The sequence below is a fragment of the Sebastes fasciatus genome, chromosome 4 (genome assembly GCF_043250625.1).
Source record: "Sebastes fasciatus isolate fSebFas1 chromosome 4, fSebFas1.pri, whole genome shotgun sequence".
NCBI lineage: Eukaryota > Metazoa > Chordata > Actinopteri > Perciformes > Sebastidae > Sebastes > Sebastes fasciatus.
Genome location: NC_133798.1, coordinates 14,735,406 through 14,756,022, shown reverse-complemented (window position 1 = coordinate 14,756,022; position 20,617 = coordinate 14,735,406). Strand labels below are relative to the sequence as shown.

Below are 20,617 nucleotides of genomic sequence, written 5' to 3'. Positions count from 1 at the left end.
GCAGTTTGTTTACAGACATGGGGCAGGACGTGGAGAAAGCCACAGCCTCTCAAGCCTCTGATGCCTTTTCTCAAGGGTCTGATGGCGGATCATTACATGGGTCAGCAGCTGGCCATGCCACAATGAAGCCAGCAATTCGGATGGCTTTAGCACGCCTGGGGCTGGACGAAGCGCCGGTTACAGCAGCTCCGTCAAGCGCCTTTTTCAGGCAAACGCCACAGTCCACTGCCTTTTCAGTCCCTCCTTCTAAGCCCTATATTGAAGAGCTCCAGAGGTGCTGGGCAGACCCTAAGTTGTTTTCCCATCACACCAGTGATTGCAGAAACTTGGCTGCCATGCAGGAGGCAGGTAGCTATGGGTTAGACCGTATGGGCCCGGTCGAGCCTGCCATTGCCTCTTTAATAGTATCCCCAGATGAGGCTCTCAGAACTGATGCCCGCTGTCCCCGTCCTCAGTGTCGACTGACCGATGATCTCCTTGCAAGGAGTTATAACATAGCAGCACGAATGGGGCGTATGGGCAATTCATTTTCCCACCTCATCCTGGCTCTGTCTCAGAGCCTGCAGGAAACTGGTACGGACCCCGCTGCTCAGACCCTCAGTGATGCATCCCTTCAGGCATTTGCTTTCATGTCTAGGGAGCTTGGAAGGTTGATGTCAACCATGACGCTGGCACGCCGCCAGGTCTGGCTAGCGCAGTCCCCTCTGGCGGAGGGGTGTCGTCGCACCCTCCGTTCCCTTCCAGTGGTTCCGGGGCAGATGTTTGAGCCGGCTGCTCAGCAGGCACTAGAGCGTAGTGCACAAGCAGATCAAGCCAGGCAGCAGTTTGCTGGCCTGCGGCGGGGCCCAATTCCAAGGCAGAGGGATCTTTTTACACCTGGTCCCAGCCATTCTTATCCACCTGCTCGCCCAGGTGGACGAGCTAGAGCCTCTCGCTATTCTGGGCAATATGATAAGCCGCGACAGGCTCTTTCCCGGCCGGCTTTTCAGATGCCAAGAGGACCAGCCCCCAGGTGTCGCCCCCCTAAAGGCTTTAGGGGGCGGGGGGGTCGGACCTGAGGCTCGAGGGGCCGGTGTCGGACACTTCTCACAGCAGCACCTCAGCTACTGGGAGAGGGAGACCACAGACCCTTGGGTGGTGTCCACTCTGTCCAAGGGATACACGTTACAGTTCCGATGCCGGCCACCCACTTTCTGCGGGTTCAGAATGTCTGTGGTCACAGATCCCGCAAAATCCCTGGCCCTCAGCCAGGAACTAGTAACCCTCATAGAGAAAGACGCCATAGAGCCTGTAGAGTGGCATACACGGCTCAGTGGGTTTTATTCAGTGTATTTTCTAATTCCGAAGAAGGATGGCGGGTTCCGCCCAATCCTAGACTTGAGAGGGTTGAACAAGTTTTTAAAGGTCCGGCCATTCCGCATGTTGCGGATGACGGATGTTCTCCAGTCAATTGCACAAGGGGCCTGGTTTGTATCAATAGATTTCAAAGATGCCTATTTTCATGTGCCTATTGCCCCCCACCACAGGCAATTCCTAAGGTTTGCCTTTCGAGGACGGGCTTACCAATTCAAGGTGATGCCTTTCGGTCTCTCACTGGCCCCTCGCATATTTACGAGGTGCGTGACAGCTGCTCTTTCCCCCATGCAAGCCAGGGGTTTGACAATCTTGCCGTACCTGGACGATTGGCTACTCATTTCTCCAACTGTGGAGCACGCAGTCAGAGACACAGCTACGCTCTTAGGTCATGTAAGCCAGCTGGGCCTTACAGTGAACTACACCAAGAGCAATCTTACGCCCAGTCAGCGGGTAGATTACCTGGGCATGACACTCGACTCACAGTCAATGAGAGCATTCCTTTCCCCAAAGAGAGTGGAGGCTATTCTGCAACTTATCGGTTGCTTCCAGAGGGGCAGGGTTTTGAAGTACGGCCTCTTTCTCAGGCTGCTGGGCATGCTGACAGCAGCATCCATGGTCGTCCCTCTGGGTCTTCTTTCCTTACGGCCCCTTCAAATCTGGGTCAACGGACTCCACTTGGACCCCAAGTGGCACAGGGGCAGGAGCGTGAGAGTGTCCAACTCTTGCTGCCGAACATTGAAGCCGTGGAGGAGCAAGGTGTATCTGACCACGGGGGTTCCTCTGGGGGTAATCCCCTCCCGTCGAGAGGTTGTGGAGACAGATGCCTCACTTTTGGGATGGGGTGCAGTCTGGCAGCGCAGGACCATCAAGGGCCGATGGAGCGTGCAGCAGAGGTTAGAACACATAAATGTGCTCGAACTCAGAGCAATATATCTGGCACTACGACATTTTCTCCCAGTACTGAAGGACCGGCATGTACTCGTCCGGACAGACAGCACATCAGCGGTATATCATATCAACCATCAGGGAGGCACCAGGTCCAGGCAGAGTCTGCGAGTGTCACAGCAGCTCCTTACGTGGGCATTTCCCCACTTCCTGAGCCTCAGGGCCGTACATCTCCCAGGCGAGCAAAACATTGCGGCAGATGTTCTCTCCCGCCAGGGGCCGCCAGAGGGAGAGTGGAGACTCCACCCAGAGGTAGTGGGAGTGATTTGGAGCCGATATGGCAGAGCGGAAGTGGACGTCTTCGCCTCAGAAGCGTCAGCACATTGTCCCCTCTGGTACTCCCTAAGGGAGAGGACCAGCCCTATGGGGCAGGATGCCCTCGCTCACACTTGGCCAGCATGCCTTCTGTATGCCTTTCCACCGATTCCACTCATTCGTGTGACGCTGGACAGAGTCCAAGTAGGAGGCCACAAACTACTGCTGGTAGTCCCCAACTGGCCAGGCAGGCCGTGGTTTCCAGTGCTCCTGAAACTGGTCAATGGGGAGCCATGGCGTCTCCCAAGGAGACCAGACCTTCTCTCTCAGCTGGAAGGACGCATATGGCATCCGAATCCAGATCGCCTTCAGCTGTGTGTCTGGCCATTGGAAGCCAGGATCCCCTCCTGGCATCCTGTGACCAGTCAGTGATCCATACGGTGTTGAGTTCGAGGGCCCCCTCCACTAGGTCCCTCTACGCTAATCGATGGAAGCTTTTTTCCCAGTGGTGCAAGACAAAAGGTGAGGTACCAGAGAGTTGCTCAGTGGCCATTATTCTGCGTTTCCTGCAGTCATTGTTGGATGGTGGCAGATGTGCATCAACTTTGAAAGTATATGCAGCTGCCATTTCAGTGGGGCACTTGAGGGTGGACAACCAGACAGTGGGGTCACACTATCTGGTTAGTCAGTTCTTGAAGGGCGCACAGAGGCTTAGACCACCAAGAGTCACTGTAGTGCCATCATGGGACTTGAAATTAGTGTTAAGGGTTCTGTGTCAACCCCCGTTTGAACCGTTGGAACAGGCAGAACTGAGGTGGTTGTCTGCCAAGACAGCATTTCTGCTTGCCATCACATCAGCGAAGCGAGTGGGTGAACTTCACGCCCTATCAGTGAAATCATCTCTTACGTGCTTAAAAATTACACATCAACTTTAGCAACTGAACCAGACATGTTAACCAATTTAATATTATTCAACAAGGTGGGAAGAAAGCAACTTTATGTAATAACATCCAACCTGCATGTGCCATCATGTGATTTTTAGGGGTGTTCACAACAGCGTTTCCACAATATAAACAAGACCAGCCTATTCAAAACACTCTCGTACATTATAACTATCATTTGAAAGTTAATATGATCTTGAACATACAGTAACTTAGCCCTTTCAGATGGCTATGTGATCTGAATTTTCAAGGCCAACACAAGATTTTTCAGTACATTTTCCTTTTTCTCTCATTTTCCATGTGTTTTCAATGACTCGAAAATGGGTCAACTGTTTTCTCGGTTTACCATGAGGTGTGGGAACCCTGACAATAGCCATGATCGTTGTTTACGCTCACAGTGCAGGGAGTGGCTTTGGAGGGAGCCCTGAAGGGACGGACTGTCAGTGTTGCAGACTTGGCTACTTTCTCTCTAGATTTAGGGACCTTTGAAGCTAGAAAAGAAAAGAGTTGGTAACACTGGGCTGGGTTTTTCGGTTGAGTAATTTTTTAAATCTTGCTCGTTTCTCAACATTACCAACCGTAGCTTTAAATTGAAAACTCTGCTAATAAAGCTGTATTTTTTATGTACTCTTTTTTATAGACAATATAAATGTCAGCACAATATAAAACTGACAATTTATATAAGGCTTTAAATAAAACCCTCAGCAGTTTTTTTATAACATAAAAATATCGCTGTTTGGAAAGACAGACTCCTCAAGGACTCTTTGATCCCGCTAGTATAATTAATATCCAGTGCCCAATAAAGCAGATTCTTTAACTAGTTTCACAAGGCTACTTTATACAATAAATGAAGCAGAGGTGACTTCTAGAAGTTTACTGGCTCCAATATTCAAATGTAAAGAAGATGATTACATGAGAGGCACAAACTAGGGCAACATCACACTGCGCTCACACTGCTCTAGCACAAGAGAAAAGAGTCACACTGCTCATACGCCACATTTCATCAATGACAAATGACGCACCACAAAAAAAACACAGCTAATTTCTCACACACACAAACACATGCACACACATACAGTATATACACACTGGTAAGATCTACATGTGTGACTCAGCTTCACTAATGAAGCAAAATAAAACAGCAGACTAATTTTAGTAGAAGCATGCTAAATTTAGATTCCATTAGCAGGGTAATGGATTTACAATTAGTTAGTTACAATAGGCAGAGTGGCTACAGTACCTACCTCCTACAAGATGACAACATCACATGGTTTTCAACAGAGTCAACACGACTAAATGTAAATATTTAACAATGGCCCAAAGCTGGTTGCCTGGGGCAACTGAGCACATATTACAGTTAAGACATGAATATTATTAATAATTGCAGGATCACCTATTTTTCCTTCATGCTGTCCCTGTCTTTGTGTTGATGCATGCATGGAATAAAGTTATGTTGGAACAGTCTTTACTGCTCTTACTGTTCATATCCACAAGTATATATGATGGCCGCAATTATGTATTCCTGCTTGTTTACATAATCTAATAATGCTAGTAGTGTATGGTTTCATGTTACTGTCTCGGGAAAACCAGACACAGAGTAATGTCTACATAAATTTGTTTTTGTTTTTTAATAATACAACCTTTTACCTATTAATTCAAATTCAAAATTGCTCAAAGTATGAGCGTGATTCTTGAGTAATGTGTGACTGTTAATTAAAACTAGCACAACAGCAAACACGGAGTAGTTTCCTGAGACCAGCCGTAAAACGAGTTTATATTGACTGTGTCTGTAAAACACTTGTTAAAACTTCTCATTTAAAGCTTTATTTTAGAATTTTAATCAGCATTTTCAATGAAAACAGATTAAACTGTATACATTTAAACACGGACAAGATTTTGAAGTCCTGGTTTTTCCAGGATGCAGTTTTCTGATCTAATGTCAAAATGGTAGCATACAATGTATACAGTTCACAACATTACTGTACATTTGATGTGCTCCCTTCCAAATGCACACAAGTTCAATTTTTCTCTAAACTTTAGCAGGATGGTGCAGCCCATGTTTCTTCAGCTGTTATTCTGAGTTGATGACCAGGAGAGATATTTTAAACCTACCATCTGGGTATTTCTGACTGCATAAATAAGACAGCATAAATGTGTTTGGTAGAATTGCCAACAGTCTTGTGCATGAACTGGCAAGCGCAACAGCTTGGAGTGTGATTACAGGAAACATAAATCATCCAATAACAACAACTAATAAATGTAAGAAGGAGATAAATTATATGTGAGACGCTTTCAGAGTTTGCAGCTGTATTGAGTGTGTGGTACTTACTGTAGCAGCTCTGCATCAGTGAGTGCGGCAGCCTGCAGCAGGTGGAGTATATGGGAGGACTCTGAAGATGTGCTGATATCTCCCTCTTTCCCGCCTTTGGCTGTCAGCTTGTAGAGACTGGAGCAGCTGAGAGCCAGCTCCAAGGCATCCATCCAGCACCGCCCTGGAGAGACAGGAAGGAGCGCATTCAATTAATTCTGCTCGTAAAATAATTCATTAAAAACACTAGAATGTACACTTCCAAACCAAAACAAGACTCACCGTCAGACTCAGATGCTGCTCTGAAGATCAGGTAGTTGCTGGGTAGAGGCTGCGTGATGGAGCCAACGTTCTCTCCTTTGGGACCCTGAGCATATGGATGAAACGGTGAGTCACGCTTCATGTCATTTTAGTCATGTACCAACAGAAGCAAATGGCTCCCTCAAGGGCTATGAGCATAATGGAGCACTAAACAGGATAATTATCACTTCTAAATGAAAACTAGCAGGTCAATAAAAATGAAACGTAAAAAATAAAAGCACTGACAAAGCTGAGCATCAACATGCACTACAATATTCACAGAAATGTAATATAATTACAGATAAAATTGCTTTTTTGTTTTAACCTTGCAGTGCAATTAAATCCTAGATTTTTCATTCAGCGTTGCTAAACCAAATTCTAATTAAAAACTCCAGCCATGACAACAACAAAGCTCTTTCGAAAAAAATATTTCTTTAAAGCTTTACTGCTGGTTAGACCATTTCATGTATGGCTATCAATTTGGAACTAGTAACTGTACAGTTGTTTTAATGTGCATTTTTATACTACCACTAGGAGGCACTAAAGTCAGTGTTTATATAGGCAAAACTCTTGCATGCAAAAAAAACTAAATCAGACTTAAGTGATACTAAAATCTAAAAAGAGAAAAATATTGAATTATCCTAGTATTGATTGAATAGTTTTATTTAGATCTTAGTCTGTCTCATTGAAGTCTTCTTGATCATCTTTAATACTGGATTTATATAAATGCCAGTGAGCCTACAAACATGTCTGACCTTGACAGCCCAGATGGATTTGTCCAGTGGGTGGTAGAGCTTGAAGCAGAAGCCGTCCTTCTTGGACGGTCTCTCAATCAGCTTGCATGCGCTGAGCAGGATGGTGCCCACCCAGTGGTCCGATTTGGGGGTCTTGTAGATCAAAAGGACTCCGGGCTTCAGGGCACACCACAGCTTGGTCCAACTCTTTAGAGAGCCACGGATCTAAAGAAGGACGAGGGATGAGATAGGAGGAAAGTTTAGTATCAGAACATAATGTGAACACAAGAAATATGATGTTGTTGATGTGAAGTTATTACACAAAACAAGAAACTCCAGGATTTGACATGCAAGGAGAAAAAGAGGTTAACTTTGTGTTTTGGAAACTGAACAAAAACATGAATACAGTCTGAGCTGTAGAGTGTTCCATCGTTGTACATTGTATTTGTAACAGTGAATGCGCAAACTACAAGTAGGACAGTGGTTCTCAACCAGGTGTCCGGGGACCCCCAAGGGTCCTCAGAAAAATGGTGAATACCGGTAGTGTATTTTCACTATAGAAGTGAGCCCAATGTGTGTAAGAGTCATAAAAGTGACTACTCTGATCATAGGTCTAATTTTCTCCCAGTTATCTCCTCAACTGTAGTTGATAACTATAGAATACTAGTCTTATTCATATCTAACAACCACAATCTTTTCAGATGGAGGTCTATGAAGTGAAATCTTATCAAATGGGGGTCTGTGACATAATGTGCACCTATTTAGGGGTCTTTGACACGAAAAAGGTTGAGAACCACTGAACTAGGATGATAATTAGCAAAAGGCATACATGACAGACGATACAAAGTCTGAATAGTGTGTCTCTAGAGATATCATTATTCTGGGTGTCAATGTAGTAGCTCTGCATAATAGACAACATCCACACACCTTTAGCCAATTGGACATGATGACAACACTGGGATCCTTTAGTGCGCTAAACAGTTCTCTAGTTGCCCGCTTCTTCTCTTGCCTGTAGTTCTGCTTTTGGACCTGTGAAACAGAAAAAAACAACACATGAATGAGTCATCAGTCTTCCTGGTCAGAGGACTGATCCCAGAGTACCAACACTAGGTGGAAGCAGAGTCAAAACCAAATTCTAGCAATCATGCTGTTGTCTTTGGTAACATGACTCATTGTTGATCATTTGAAACATACAAAAGGGTAACACATTTAGAATGAAAAAAAAAAAGGTTTCCAAATAGCATGTGTACTTTTATTACACTGAATTTAGATTGACAGAGATACTACTGAAGAGCTAAACCACAAGCTCTTTATGATATTTCCAATTGCACAATAATGCTCAAGATTGTGCACAACTGTCTCATGCAAGGAAGTGACGTGTACCTTGAGAGACTCCTTCCGGGCCAGCTTCTCTGTTGGGGAGGGGCAGTCCTTCTCAGCACCATTAAACATCCTGGACTCAGACTGGAGGAGGAAGGAGAGGAGGGGGAAACTGATTTAAAAGACAAACACTACTTAACTATTACAACTTCTGTGGAGATTTTCAAATCTAGATAAATAAATCTATGATTAACAATCACAGCAGCATTTTAAACAAACTTTTGGGATCACTTTTTAGAATATATAAATGGCACAGCCCTATAGGACAAACAATTACACAGTTGTGATGTACTGCTACAGGAGTTAACTGACTTGACTGGCTTGTATTATGAACACCACATTGTTTAATTGTTCCCGTAGCCACGTAGCTCATCTGATCTGCCACAAGTTTGGGTGGCCCTTTCAGTCAGAAAGGCAACTTAGCAGGCAGTTCTGGTGTCGTGACCACAAACCCACTGACTTCCTTTGGTCAGACATCAAAAGGCACGGACGGTTGGATGGTATCCACTGATCAGGAAGTAGAGATTAGAATCTCAGCGGTAAATTATGCTGCAATTTCACCGTGATGTGTAATTACATAACCACTTGTTCTGTATGCACTAAAACCAAAGTGACTCACAATATTATTTGGTTAGCCCACACATGCGCTTAGCCTTATCTATTTGTGTTAAAAGAAGCCATTCTAGAAAGCGTAGTGCACTATTACAACCCAGTATATATGACATCATGCAAGGGTAAGGCTGCGCTCAGTCTCCTATTGTCCCATAAGGGCTTTCAGGATGAAAGAAAGGGCAAAAAGCCAGAGATGCAGCTGCGCCTGTGAATTATTCCACATATATAAATAGGTGATATTGCGAGGCGAGGCAAAGCGACAAGGGAGGAGGAGACAAGACAAGATGAGATAACCCGGTTGCCATTTGAAACATTTATTGACCACTCCTAATTAGTATTACTAAAGAATGGAAACAGATTGTTAGGACTAATACAACATGGGCAGCACCAGGACAATAAAGGTCTGGGTCAGATACATGGCTTGACACAGTTCCCACCATGGCCCTGACATATACAATCCCACAGCTTTTTTAGGGCTGTGTATTGCCAAGAATCTGCCGATCATGATACAGGGGTTACGGTTCAATATATTTTGATACTATAAGCAAGGCGATACATTTTTATATAATTTCAGGAAAAAATGTCACAGTATAAAGAACACCACTATATGCATAAAATAAAGGGTTTACTTATTTATGCAATCAGAACAGGGGGATCTGCATTTGCATTTATCACAGTCTCTTTAACATCCAACATCATAGCACTAGTTTGAGAGGGCGCATACACTGAGGGGGCGCATATCTTTGCAAATGAAAAAGTATTGACTCAGCTATTCTTTGCATGTAAACTATTGATTAAAAATAGTGTTTTTGAGAATCAATACAGTATCACAAAATTGCAATACGACACTGTATTGATATTTTTTACACCTCTAGCTTTTATATGACTTGCATTGGTTTGTTAGTGTTGATTTACCAAAAATAACACTGTTTGGTTTCCACTTCAAATGCACTGAATGTTTGATACAAGGTGGAAATCACAATCTTGCATATTTCATGCCAACAATTGTAGGTTTGTCTACTTCAAATTCTTGTAGATGCTTCAGGTTGCTAAGACTGCAAGAAATCAGAGGAAAATAAATAGTCATAGGATATAAAAGGAAAGGGGCTCACCTAATGAGTCAGTTAGAGTGAACTGCCCAATCAGGAACCGTGTTCTTACCTTGCTGCCTGGTGATTGGGCAGGACTAAGTTCATTACTCAGCATGGAGAGACCGTTCCTGTCTGTGTCACTGCCTGGTGGGAACCCACAACACACAGTCACATACAAATGAAATCTGTGAATAAACCTGCTGACAGACAATTAAAGCATGGCAGCCCCGGAAGCAAATAATAAGCAGCGGCTGAGGTTTGTTGATTTGTATGGAATAAGTACACAACAGCGCAGTACGCCTTCATTTCACAGACACTGGAATCCACTGGCACACGTCACTGAAATAGCATATTTAGTTGTATTCACATTTCATCGTCAGCTTTGACCTTTTGGCCTTTTTACCTGAGCTGAGATTGTAGAGGTCGTTGTCTCCCCCATAAGACAAGTTCCGGGTGAGGGTGCGGGGGTCAATTTTGGGTGGGGAGGTGGCGTTGGGGCACAGAGAAAACCTCCGTTGGAACAAATTCTCCTCCTTCATCCTGACCTCCTGCTCGTCCTCTGCAGGGGGAGAAGCGCAGATGGAAGAAAGGAGGGAAGGGAAGATTTGGAAAGGAAACAGAGGAATCCAATGGAAGACAGAAAATTCTGATTAGAACAAAACGTTATAAGATTTTTGCATGCATGCATTTGTTCATCTAATATTAGGATTTAAAAACAGGACAAGTGATTCATCCTGTCTTTGTAGCTCTTCTTTTTAATATGATCCTACTTGTTGTCTCTCCCTGCGTCACCAACTTTGAGCTCTTAAACGCCATCCTCACTCCTTCTCTCAGTATGTCTGGACCCCCGCCCTATCTCTCCTCTCCTACACTAACAAAGACCTACTGTACGAGGACATGTCAGCCTGTGCACATAATAGCACAGTGCGTGGCAGTAACAAGCAGTTCAGACTGCACATTGTCAGTGTATATGACAGATAGTGTCTCCAACAAAGTCCAGTCACTCTGTCCACAGAGACTCACTGTCCCAGACGACCCCCACTGCCATTGCCACTACTCCTCCATCCTCCCTGTCGGCCTGAATCAACAAGCTTCACTCCAGAAAAATTGCTTCGCCCCCAAAACTGTTGCTTCTTCAGTCATTCCCTTGATAGCCACAAGGATCCCATCTACTAATGAGATGCACATCTCAGCACACAAAAGGGGACAAATGCAGCGACTGCAGATGTGGGCAGGATCAAGCTGTGGCTCTGCAGCTTGATGTTGTTAATATACAGCAGTGAGTGGATTAGTCACATTTTTAGGCCACAATGCCCACATAAAAAAATTCACATACAAGAAACCATACAGGTATTAGGAGTTAGAGAAAAAAAAATCGATTCACCTATGTATCGCCATTTTTTTTTAACCATTTTGAAATAGATTTTTTTAAAGCCAGAATCGATGTATTTGCTTCATTGCGTCTATGAAGAGGTAGAAGGAAGTTACTGCTTTTATTGTTGTAGTCGGAATAATGAAACGGCATATCCATTTCAAGATCAAAACAAAGCCGTAGTGAGCAGAAACCATGGATGTGTTATTAGAACGAGAAAGAAAACGGGTCTGCCAAGATACAACCTGCACCTTCACATTTTAAATCCAAAGTAGTAAACACTACACATACAGTAAAGTATGGAAACACTTTGGGTTTCACACATTGCAGGAAAAGCAGAGATAGACATGATGACTAATGCTGCATGATAACTCAAGCCTGCCGTCACTGGCATCTCCGTGGTCAAATCAGCCGACGCTACAACTGTAGAGCACCCGTATACTGACATTTTTGTTAAATACATTTAAATGGCCCCGATGGAGTTGACCATGGATGTATAAAGAGAACGGAGCTGACGGGAGAGCTAGCGACGGGCATGGCGAAGTTAGTGGAAGTATACATGTGTGACTACGTCAGGTTTTCCAAATAAGGTGTTCACAACAGGAACTGTATATACAAAATACATATATGGAAATAAGATTGATTTGATTATATTCACCAGAAGTATAACACATTACATGTCCCTTATACATTAAAAAGAAAATACTACTAATTTGTGAGGGAAATGTCTTTACTCATTGATTTTTAGGGTTGCTGGAAAGTTTTTTTTTATAAATAATGCCTGACAATGACTGATATATTTGACTTCAGGACATCTCTGACTACATACATGCTGAAAACCAAAACAATTTACTGTATCAATTTAGAGATTTTCCAAAGTAAAAGTCCCTAGAAGTGTATGATTCAACTTTTTCCCATGGTCTAGTGTTAAAAAAATTAACAAAAATTGTAATAAATAGTAATATCGAATCGCAATACATATCAAATCAGCACCCAAGTATCGTTTTAGTATCGAATCGGGAGATGGGCGTATCATCCCAGCCCTAACAGGCATACAGTATGCATACTGTGTACAAGTCTGCATGTACAGAGACAGAACTGTGTCACAACTAAGTCTTCTGTTTTTCTTATTTGAAACCCAGAGACACACAATGACAATAACTTTGCCTGTTTTCTCCTGTACTGAGCTCTGTAACTATCGACGAGTGGCAAACTATTCTTAGCATGTTATTAACAACTGTTGAGGGTCACGGCTGTGTCAAGACAGATTTAAACGTTATGCTTGTTCAAACAGGTGGTGAGCTGATCATAGCGGTACGGTGGAGCTGACGGTAAAACTGAGGTTAATGGAGCGTACCTGTTACCACCTGGGTCCGTCTGGACGGCCAGACTGTTCTCTGCTCGGATCAATATAATCCCATTCGTTTTCTTTCAGTGCACAAACACATACAGTAGACGAGACCCTCTGACTCCCAGCCTACAGAGCAGTCTCGCCTACAAGCCCTCAATTACAACATCCAAGAACAGCGCGTTACATAAAATTCATTCATAGAACATTTTTCACAGACTGATTCATCTTTTAACTCTCCCACATCATTCAACTATGATTACACTGGTGCATGAGGAGAGTGCTGTTTGTCAAAGTGTACGTACTAGTAAATGATAGAAGTAAAACCTCTGGGTAGACGGTGGCTTAAACCGGAAATTGGAAACCACATGTATTGCTGGAGGAGTCTTGGCGGTTAACACACTATACCCTCCCTCTACAAGTACATATAAAAAATACACGAGCACACTCACATCCGTGTACTTGTCACACCACTCCCTGCTTCCCTCCGTTTTCTACCCTGCCTCTGTGACTCATTCTCTCAGCCTCCTGACTCCCTTCTCATTTCTCATCTTGCAATCTCTTCTGTGCATTTCTTCCTCTTGCCCTATGCTCCTTTGTCCTTTCAAAGAGGCAGCTATGAACGGAAAGACATGAGAGGGAAAAGGCACATTTATTCTTCCCGAAAAGGAGCCTTATTTGTCCTTGTGGAGCAGGTCTATAAATAGTATTCCACTGCTGCAGTGCATGCGTGCATGTGTAGTACAGTGCTGAACCCGGAGTGCGGTGCAGGCTGCATGGAAAATAGCATGAAGCTTTAGCATTACACAACAGCGAACACAATGGGCTGCCAAACTGTATCACGACAGACACATGGCAAATTAATACCACTCACAGTGCATGCCCTAGGGCGGGTCAAGATGTGGGCAGACATGGAGAGCGACAGGACAAACCAATCACAGCTGGTTCTCACAGCTGCAGGGCGGAGATTTGCTGGGAGAAAGGCTGTGTGTGTGTGTGAGCATATTACGCAGTCTAGACTGAGCATGGGTGTGGAGTCCACACACGGTTAATGTGTTTGTATTGTGTGTGGGTCAGTTGAGCATATACCGAGGCCATTCCAATAGTGTTTGTTGGATGACGTAAGCATAGAAAATGAGTGTGCGTGGATGTGCATACGTGGCCGCGAGAGTGTGCTTGCCTTGTTGCAGCAGACTGAAGGGGGGATTACACATGCACACGATGTAGCGCCAAAAGGAGAGAGGAAATGCTCCTCTCCAATCCCAACAGCAGTGGCGGAGCGGGGCGCATTGAGTGTGCATTACTCACGAATACACGTACGTGAGTGCACACATCACACCAGCAGTTGTGCTGAGAGTTACAGTCTTACTATATCAGAGGAGGTCTATTTCATAAATTCATACTATAACCAATATTAATTGCTTTATTTCTAAACTGATATGCATTAACATGTTTAAAGTTTAAGACACAAGAGCATATTTTGACACTGAGGTGTTTTCATGTCCAAATATAAATCAAAACAGGCTACTGTATCCTTTGAGGATACAGAGGTCAGTGTTGGCCTTTACAGAAGTTAGAGAAGATGCAGTGTGTGTAAAAGAGAAGGTGCCACTGTGAGGGGAAGCATAACTGGACATCAACAGCAAAAGGACATTCAGATAGATTAGTGGGGCCCTCATAAATACAGATAATAAGTTGGAGAAGAAACATTAATTAGTGGGACTTTACCTTGCGTGACCTGGCTTGGAAACACTGAAATAGAAGAGCCTCTGTTCTATTGAAAATTCTATTTATATTGTTCTATAAGAATATAAGGTTTTTCAGGTTTATATATTGACTCGGGCTGTTAAAGTTCGCAAATTCGTTTTAACACCCCTAATTTCTTTAACGTATTAACGCAACTTGTGATTTTTAGGTTATAGCAGGCTCAGAGGTCAAGCTAAATTTTGGCGAGGAAAAACTGGAATGGCCATTTTCAAAGGGGTTCCCTTGACCTCTGACCTCAAGATATGTGAATGAAAATGGGTTCTGTGGGTACCCATGAGTCTCCCCTTTACAGACATGCCCACTTTATGATAATCACATGCAGTTTTGGGGCAAGTCAGTCAAGTCAGCACACTGACACACTGACAGCTGTTGTTGCCTGTTGGGCTGCAGTTTGCCACGTTATGATTTGAGCATATCGTTTGTGCTAAATGCAGTACCTGTGAGGGTTTCTGGACAATATCTGTAATTTTTTTGTGTTGGAAATTAATTTCCAATAATAAATACATATGTACATTTGCATAAAGCAATCACATTAGCCCACTCCCATGTTGTTAAGAGTATCAAATACGTGACAAATCTTCCATCAGGGTACATTTTGAACAGATAAAAAATGTGCGATTTTAATCGATTGACAGCCCTAACATTGACAAAGGAGGACAAATGTGAGGAACCTGTCCAATGAGAACCCAAGGAGAAATTCAAGCACCATTTTCTTTGCCCTAAGCAGTCATTCTACCCTTTGACTGACCTTAATACTACAACATGCAGTCGTGCTAAACGTCGACTCTCCCAACTCACTGTACACAGCACCAAAAGTTATCCAAGCTAGGCTAACATCAACTCCATCTACCCCGGCATGCTACAAAGATGCTAAGCAAATAATTACCCAGTGATAAGAACAACTTGTGGAAAAGATAACAGCAAGGTAGCAGCAGCAGGTCATTCAAAAACACACATTCCTGTGTCACACATTAACCTTGAACTATGAGAAGGACAGATAAAACAACAACACAAGCTATCTGACCCACAGTTACCTTGTCGAGGTGAAAGCACTTGTCTTGCTGTCACATGGGGCATGCTCGTTTTCAGTAATCATTACACCAACTGGGAGGAAAAGGGAGGGAAAACAGAGGGAGGTGTCTGGAAGGGAACATGTTGACATGTTCTAACCTGTATCTTATGTTCATATGCTTGACTGATCTAACTAGCATAAATCTCTCTCAGGGACACACGAGGCTGGGCAGTAAATGTAGTGGCTGATAGTAACCTTGGCAAGTTTATTATATTATATTATATTGCTAGAGAGGCCATTTCTAGCAAACAGTTTCCCATTATCCCAATCCACTGAATTCAACCAAAAACAGTGTGTGAGAATCTGGCTGAGAGACGGTTTACTCAATTGATTGAGTACACATACACAGCACATTGGAGCAGCGGGGAATATGGTATCATGCCAGGTTTTGGTTGTAGCACCAAGGCCATTTCTATACTAAAACCAGTAACTTTAAGATGCAAACTTTGTACTTAAAACAGTGATTAGATCAGCAGTCTCAATGCAGCAATGCAGGAGCTATTGTGGGTTAACATTTAGTGTTTGTAGCTACAATCAAATCACGGTTTTACACTGGTATTGTCTGGAAACTGAAACTGAAAAAAAAAAGATACAATATAAGTAAGGGATAATGCCTGATGAGGCGTCCATTATCAGGAATTAATAGACGACAGAGAGGCCAGAACCATCTGACGCGCAGCCTCTGCAAAGTTCATTATTCCTGATTATGCTCTTGGACACCACGAAGAGCATTATCCCACTTATACAATGGTCACTTGCCGAAGAAGAAACAAATAAGACCATTAATTTATATTTTCATGCAATTTGCAACTAAAATCTTGAGTTTTTAACAAGCCATAACTCCGTTTTCTTGGCAACACCTGAGGGTTTGCTAATACTTGGAACAATTATTACCATCCCATAAGGTTCTTATGCAATATTCACTACTCCAGTAAACAGGAAGGACCTTAGCTACAACTTGGCAACAGGAGATATTTCTAGTCCACTCAGCTCATTGAACCCTTTGGCTCAGGTACGAGCCAAGCTAACATTATGCAAGCAATATTCAAAGTCAATAACATTGTGTACAGTTGAAAAACAGTAAATATAATTTGACAGTATGTTTAACAACAAGACTAGCTAGCTATCCAGCCATGTCCTTGTTACCAAATCAATATAAAACACGATGAGAGGCCATGTGTACTGTCGGCCGCAGCCTGAAGTAGCAAGTTGAATTGCGAAGAGGATGCGAGATGATCGCTTATGTGATACAAAGTATTATTGTCATAGGCTATCTTGAAACACAGAGATTTCCAACTGTAGTTTAACCCACTGAGACACAGGCAGAGAAACCAGGCTGGCTCTGTCCCACTCCTGTAAAGTACAACTTTGTTGTTTATCAGGTGAAAGACGCTGACCTAGTGAGTTTCTTTTCCAGGTTAAGTTCACACTGACCCTAACTCTACTTGTGGGTTACAGAATGTCCAGCAATCCTAAATTACTGGACAGTCTGCTGCTATTTAAAGCAGAAAATGTCATATGGAGTTCAAGTTCCCTCATTTAGCACTCATGTTGGCCCTTCACCCTGTCCCTGCTGGCATCCCCCCCAAGTCTCTCTGCAGCCACACACACACACACATACTCTACATACATACATACATACGTACATACATACATACATACGTACATACGTACATACGCAAAGAGTCAGAATGTATTTCAATATTGAACTTAGTTGCATGTAGTGTAAATACTAGTACATTTCAAGTGTAACCAGTCTGTCAAATGAGAAAAAATTAGACATTCATTTGATGACTCCCATTGTCTTCACAGACTGGAATTTTCAGTTGCTTTACCAGTATGTCGCAAATAATCTTATATCTCTTTAACCAGCATGGTATTCTTGCTAGTGGCATCACAGCAGGGTTCTTGACTTTAGAGGAGGAGGGGAGAAAAAAGGTGTGTACTTAACCTTTATTTCAGTCTTGAACCTCCTCATGCCGGCAGGCCACAATAATGCTGTCAATATAAAAATGGTCTATGACACCAAAATGGTTGATTATTCATCTTCAGCTAACAAACCACCATTTGCTATTGTACTGCCACAAGCTGTATGGGATGATATCATGTATATTGAGTCTTGGGGAGTAACAGAATATATGGAACGCATTATGTACTGTAATTAGCATACAATAAAATGTAACTGTACTCCGTTACCGTTACAGAAAGATGTAATCAAATTACCGATTTAATAAAAATGGCTATTATAAGGATTACAATTTTGAAATACATTTTAAAATAAAGAACAATATACTACCATGCAGACGCACACACATTACAACACTTCATAAGTCTCACAGAAAGCTGGCAGGAAGCACTGCAGCAGCAAGGCGGTCTGTGTGGACCAGCAAGGTAGCCATCACACACAGGTAAAGGTAAGTGGTGTGACCCATGTTAGTGAAAAAAGTGCTTTCACTGGGTGGAAATTTCGCCCTTATTTTGTATGTAAAGCAGAAAAGGGGAACAACATCACAGTACAGTGTAAGTTATCACAAAGCAAGATGGTTTGAGCCCTTTCCAGTACATCAAGATCATTCTTTTTGCCGAGAAGCATTCCAGCGTGAAAAGACGGTTCGTAGAAAATGAGCGCACCGCCTCAGATTTCTGGTCCAGCAAACATAAGACCAAACAAACCTGGAAATTTACATGCAAGTTCATTTAATTTAATTTATATGGGTACTGCTGCTGCTCCAAGTTAAAATATGGCAACACTAATGTGCCAAATGATTCGAGTCCTTGGATGATGACAGCATTTTCACAGCTGGAAGGCAGAACTTGCACTGTACTGTGATGTTGTTCCCCTTTTCTGCTTTACATACAAAATAATGGCGAAATAACCCTCCCAACCCTGTGCACACTGTATGAATAATTCAACAAGTGCTGCCCTGACTGATGCACTTTGCTACATTTTAATTTGCAACCATACTGTTGGCATCATGATTTTGAGTTAAGAAAAAAACCATCATCTGATAAACTGAAACTGACAGCCCAAGTTCACACACGTCACGAACACGTGTCAAGTCTCCGACATACTGCATATTTTGGGAACAAATATATAATATAAAAATTAGAAGACACACATCCTTAACACTTCTCCCAAAATGTCAACCTAGCTTTTGACAGTTGGTCACAAAGCTATAAAAGATTAAAAAAAAGAAAAGAAAATGGGAATAGAAGTATACTACAGGAATCTCAAATTTCAGTGACAGCCAAAAACAAATTTAGCCTCGACTAAAAAAAATGCCATTGTGTGTGCGTGTCTACATGTGCACACTGCAGTATGTGCTAAGCTTGTCAGTGAGAGCCTTGCAACACTGACAGCCAGCATCAATCCAGCTGTTGTTAATATGATGGCACAGATTAAGTCCAGACACTCCATCCATCCTTCCATCTGTCCTCCCTTCAGCACCCCCAACCCTGTTAACCCCCCGTCTCCAGTGACAACAGGACTAATGGATGGCCATATGACCTAGATATACACCAATAGGCTCTCGCCAAGTACAGTATGTGCATCAACTGTGCATACTGTAGCAGACAGACCACCTTGTTTTTCTTCTAATGGTACAAGTGGGAGAGTGGGGATGTGCACACACAAGCAAGATGTGCAGATTTGTTCTTCCATTCGCTCATGTGATGTGCATTTCAACCACTGCATCTGCAGGATTGCTCACAGACATTCTTTCTATCCTAACAACATCCACCTGTTCAGTTGGCTTTACCATTCCCGCAAAAGAAACATCAAAAACACCATGTAATCACTGAACCATCCTGTAAAACAAACTATTGCAAAGAAATACAATCAAAAAAGCAGCAGATGATAATTACATTCTTTCGAAACACAGTCATTATCATCAACAAAAATGAGAAGGAAAATTAAAATCATGGGTGCAAAAACAATACCCTTAATGTTCGAAATCAATGGCAAAACTCAGAAAATGTGATGGTATTCGTTTTTCTACAGTACCGCAGGTACCATAGGTATCTTCAGGGCTCGAGACTAACGGCAACCCGTCGTCCCGGGGATGATAGAAAATGTGTTTGGGACGCAGTAACCTCACGATCCAAGCGACCCACCCTATTTTTTCCCCGATAATGCTACATTGTGAACAACAAATCTGTGTTGAAATCGGTAGGACGAGAGCTTGTTAACATTAGCTGTTAGCAGCCGGTAAGCATCACAGTCCGCACGGAGCTAACAGCTAACATTAACGGGAGGTGCCATTGATTTACATTATGATGCATTCAGGCTCTATTCAGTAAAGGTAAATTACAACGTTATCATGATGTGCTCAAGTGCAACCTTGTAAAATGTAGTTTTTGGCAATATGAAATAAATAGTAGAGAGGGAATTATGACAGGTTCAACTTCCTAGCAAAAAAAAGTGTGTTTCCGTGTAACGTATAGGCAGATGCCTCTCTCATTCATCAGCCTTGTTATGTCTGTATAACGTTACACTACGTTGTCTGTCATCCCGTCATCTACCGTTTTTTTCTTTCTCACCGCAGACGGCCAGCAGCTGCCGCTGCAACTCGAAGTCTCACCACATATCCACACACGTATCCCTCTGCTCTCAGAAGGAAGAAGGTCACGCGTCATCAACGCATCATCAACGCGTCATCAGTTACACTGTGCATGTGTTATACCCTGTGGTCTTAATGCTCAGGCTGATCGGAATCCTTAAAGAAATTCCTGAATTCGGATCATGATCCGGATCACCACCAAAATCTAATGGATTGTTCATTGTGCTACACTACACCCCTCCAAAAACTTTTGGAGTAATCCTGCTAACAGACAGACAGACAGAAAGACAGACAGACAAATAAAAAAAATAACGCCGGGGAAAACATAACCTCCTTCAAGGCCCTTGGCCTTGGTGGAGGTAATGAGGCAATCGCTGTGAGGTCATCTTTTCTTGTAAAATGTCCGGTGTAATAGGTAACACCGGTGTTGTCACAAGTTTATTAACCGGTGGGAAAATTTCCTCACCGTCACATCCCCATTCTCTACTATGTGCACTATAAAACTAACAGACGCAACTACATTACTGGGAAGTTAACCCTGTTTTTCTCATATTATGCATGGCATTTTAGCAAAATG

The 20,617-nt window shown here is 42.9% G+C and overlaps 1 protein-coding gene across 5 annotated transcripts in view; it reads right to left on the bottom strand.

Moving 5' to 3' along the window:
• osbpl5 (oxysterol binding protein-like 5) overlaps positions 1 to 20,617 on the bottom strand; it is a 62,926-nt gene that overhangs the window by 15,435 nt on the left and 26,874 nt on the right. For 4 of the 5 annotated variants that reach the window (XM_074632228.1, XM_074632225.1, XM_074632227.1 and 1 more), the window contains 7 exons: positions 10,326 to 10,481; positions 9,993 to 10,066; positions 8,223 to 8,303; positions 7,767 to 7,868; positions 6,861 to 7,064; positions 6,088 to 6,172; positions 5,827 to 5,989 (listed from right to left, as the gene is read on the bottom strand). In XM_074632228.1, the coding sequence (XP_074488329.1) occupies positions 5,827 to 5,989; positions 6,088 to 6,172; positions 6,861 to 7,064; positions 7,767 to 7,868; positions 8,223 to 8,303; positions 9,993 to 10,066; positions 10,326 to 10,461 (845 nt within the window). In that variant the 5' untranslated portion in view covers positions 10,462 to 10,481. Of the gene's footprint in view, positions 1 to 5,826; positions 5,990 to 6,087; positions 6,173 to 6,860; positions 7,065 to 7,766; positions 7,869 to 8,222; positions 8,304 to 9,992; positions 10,067 to 10,325; positions 10,482 to 15,443; positions 15,514 to 20,617 lie in introns of those variants that run through there. The other variant, XM_074632226.1, reaches the window with a different exon arrangement.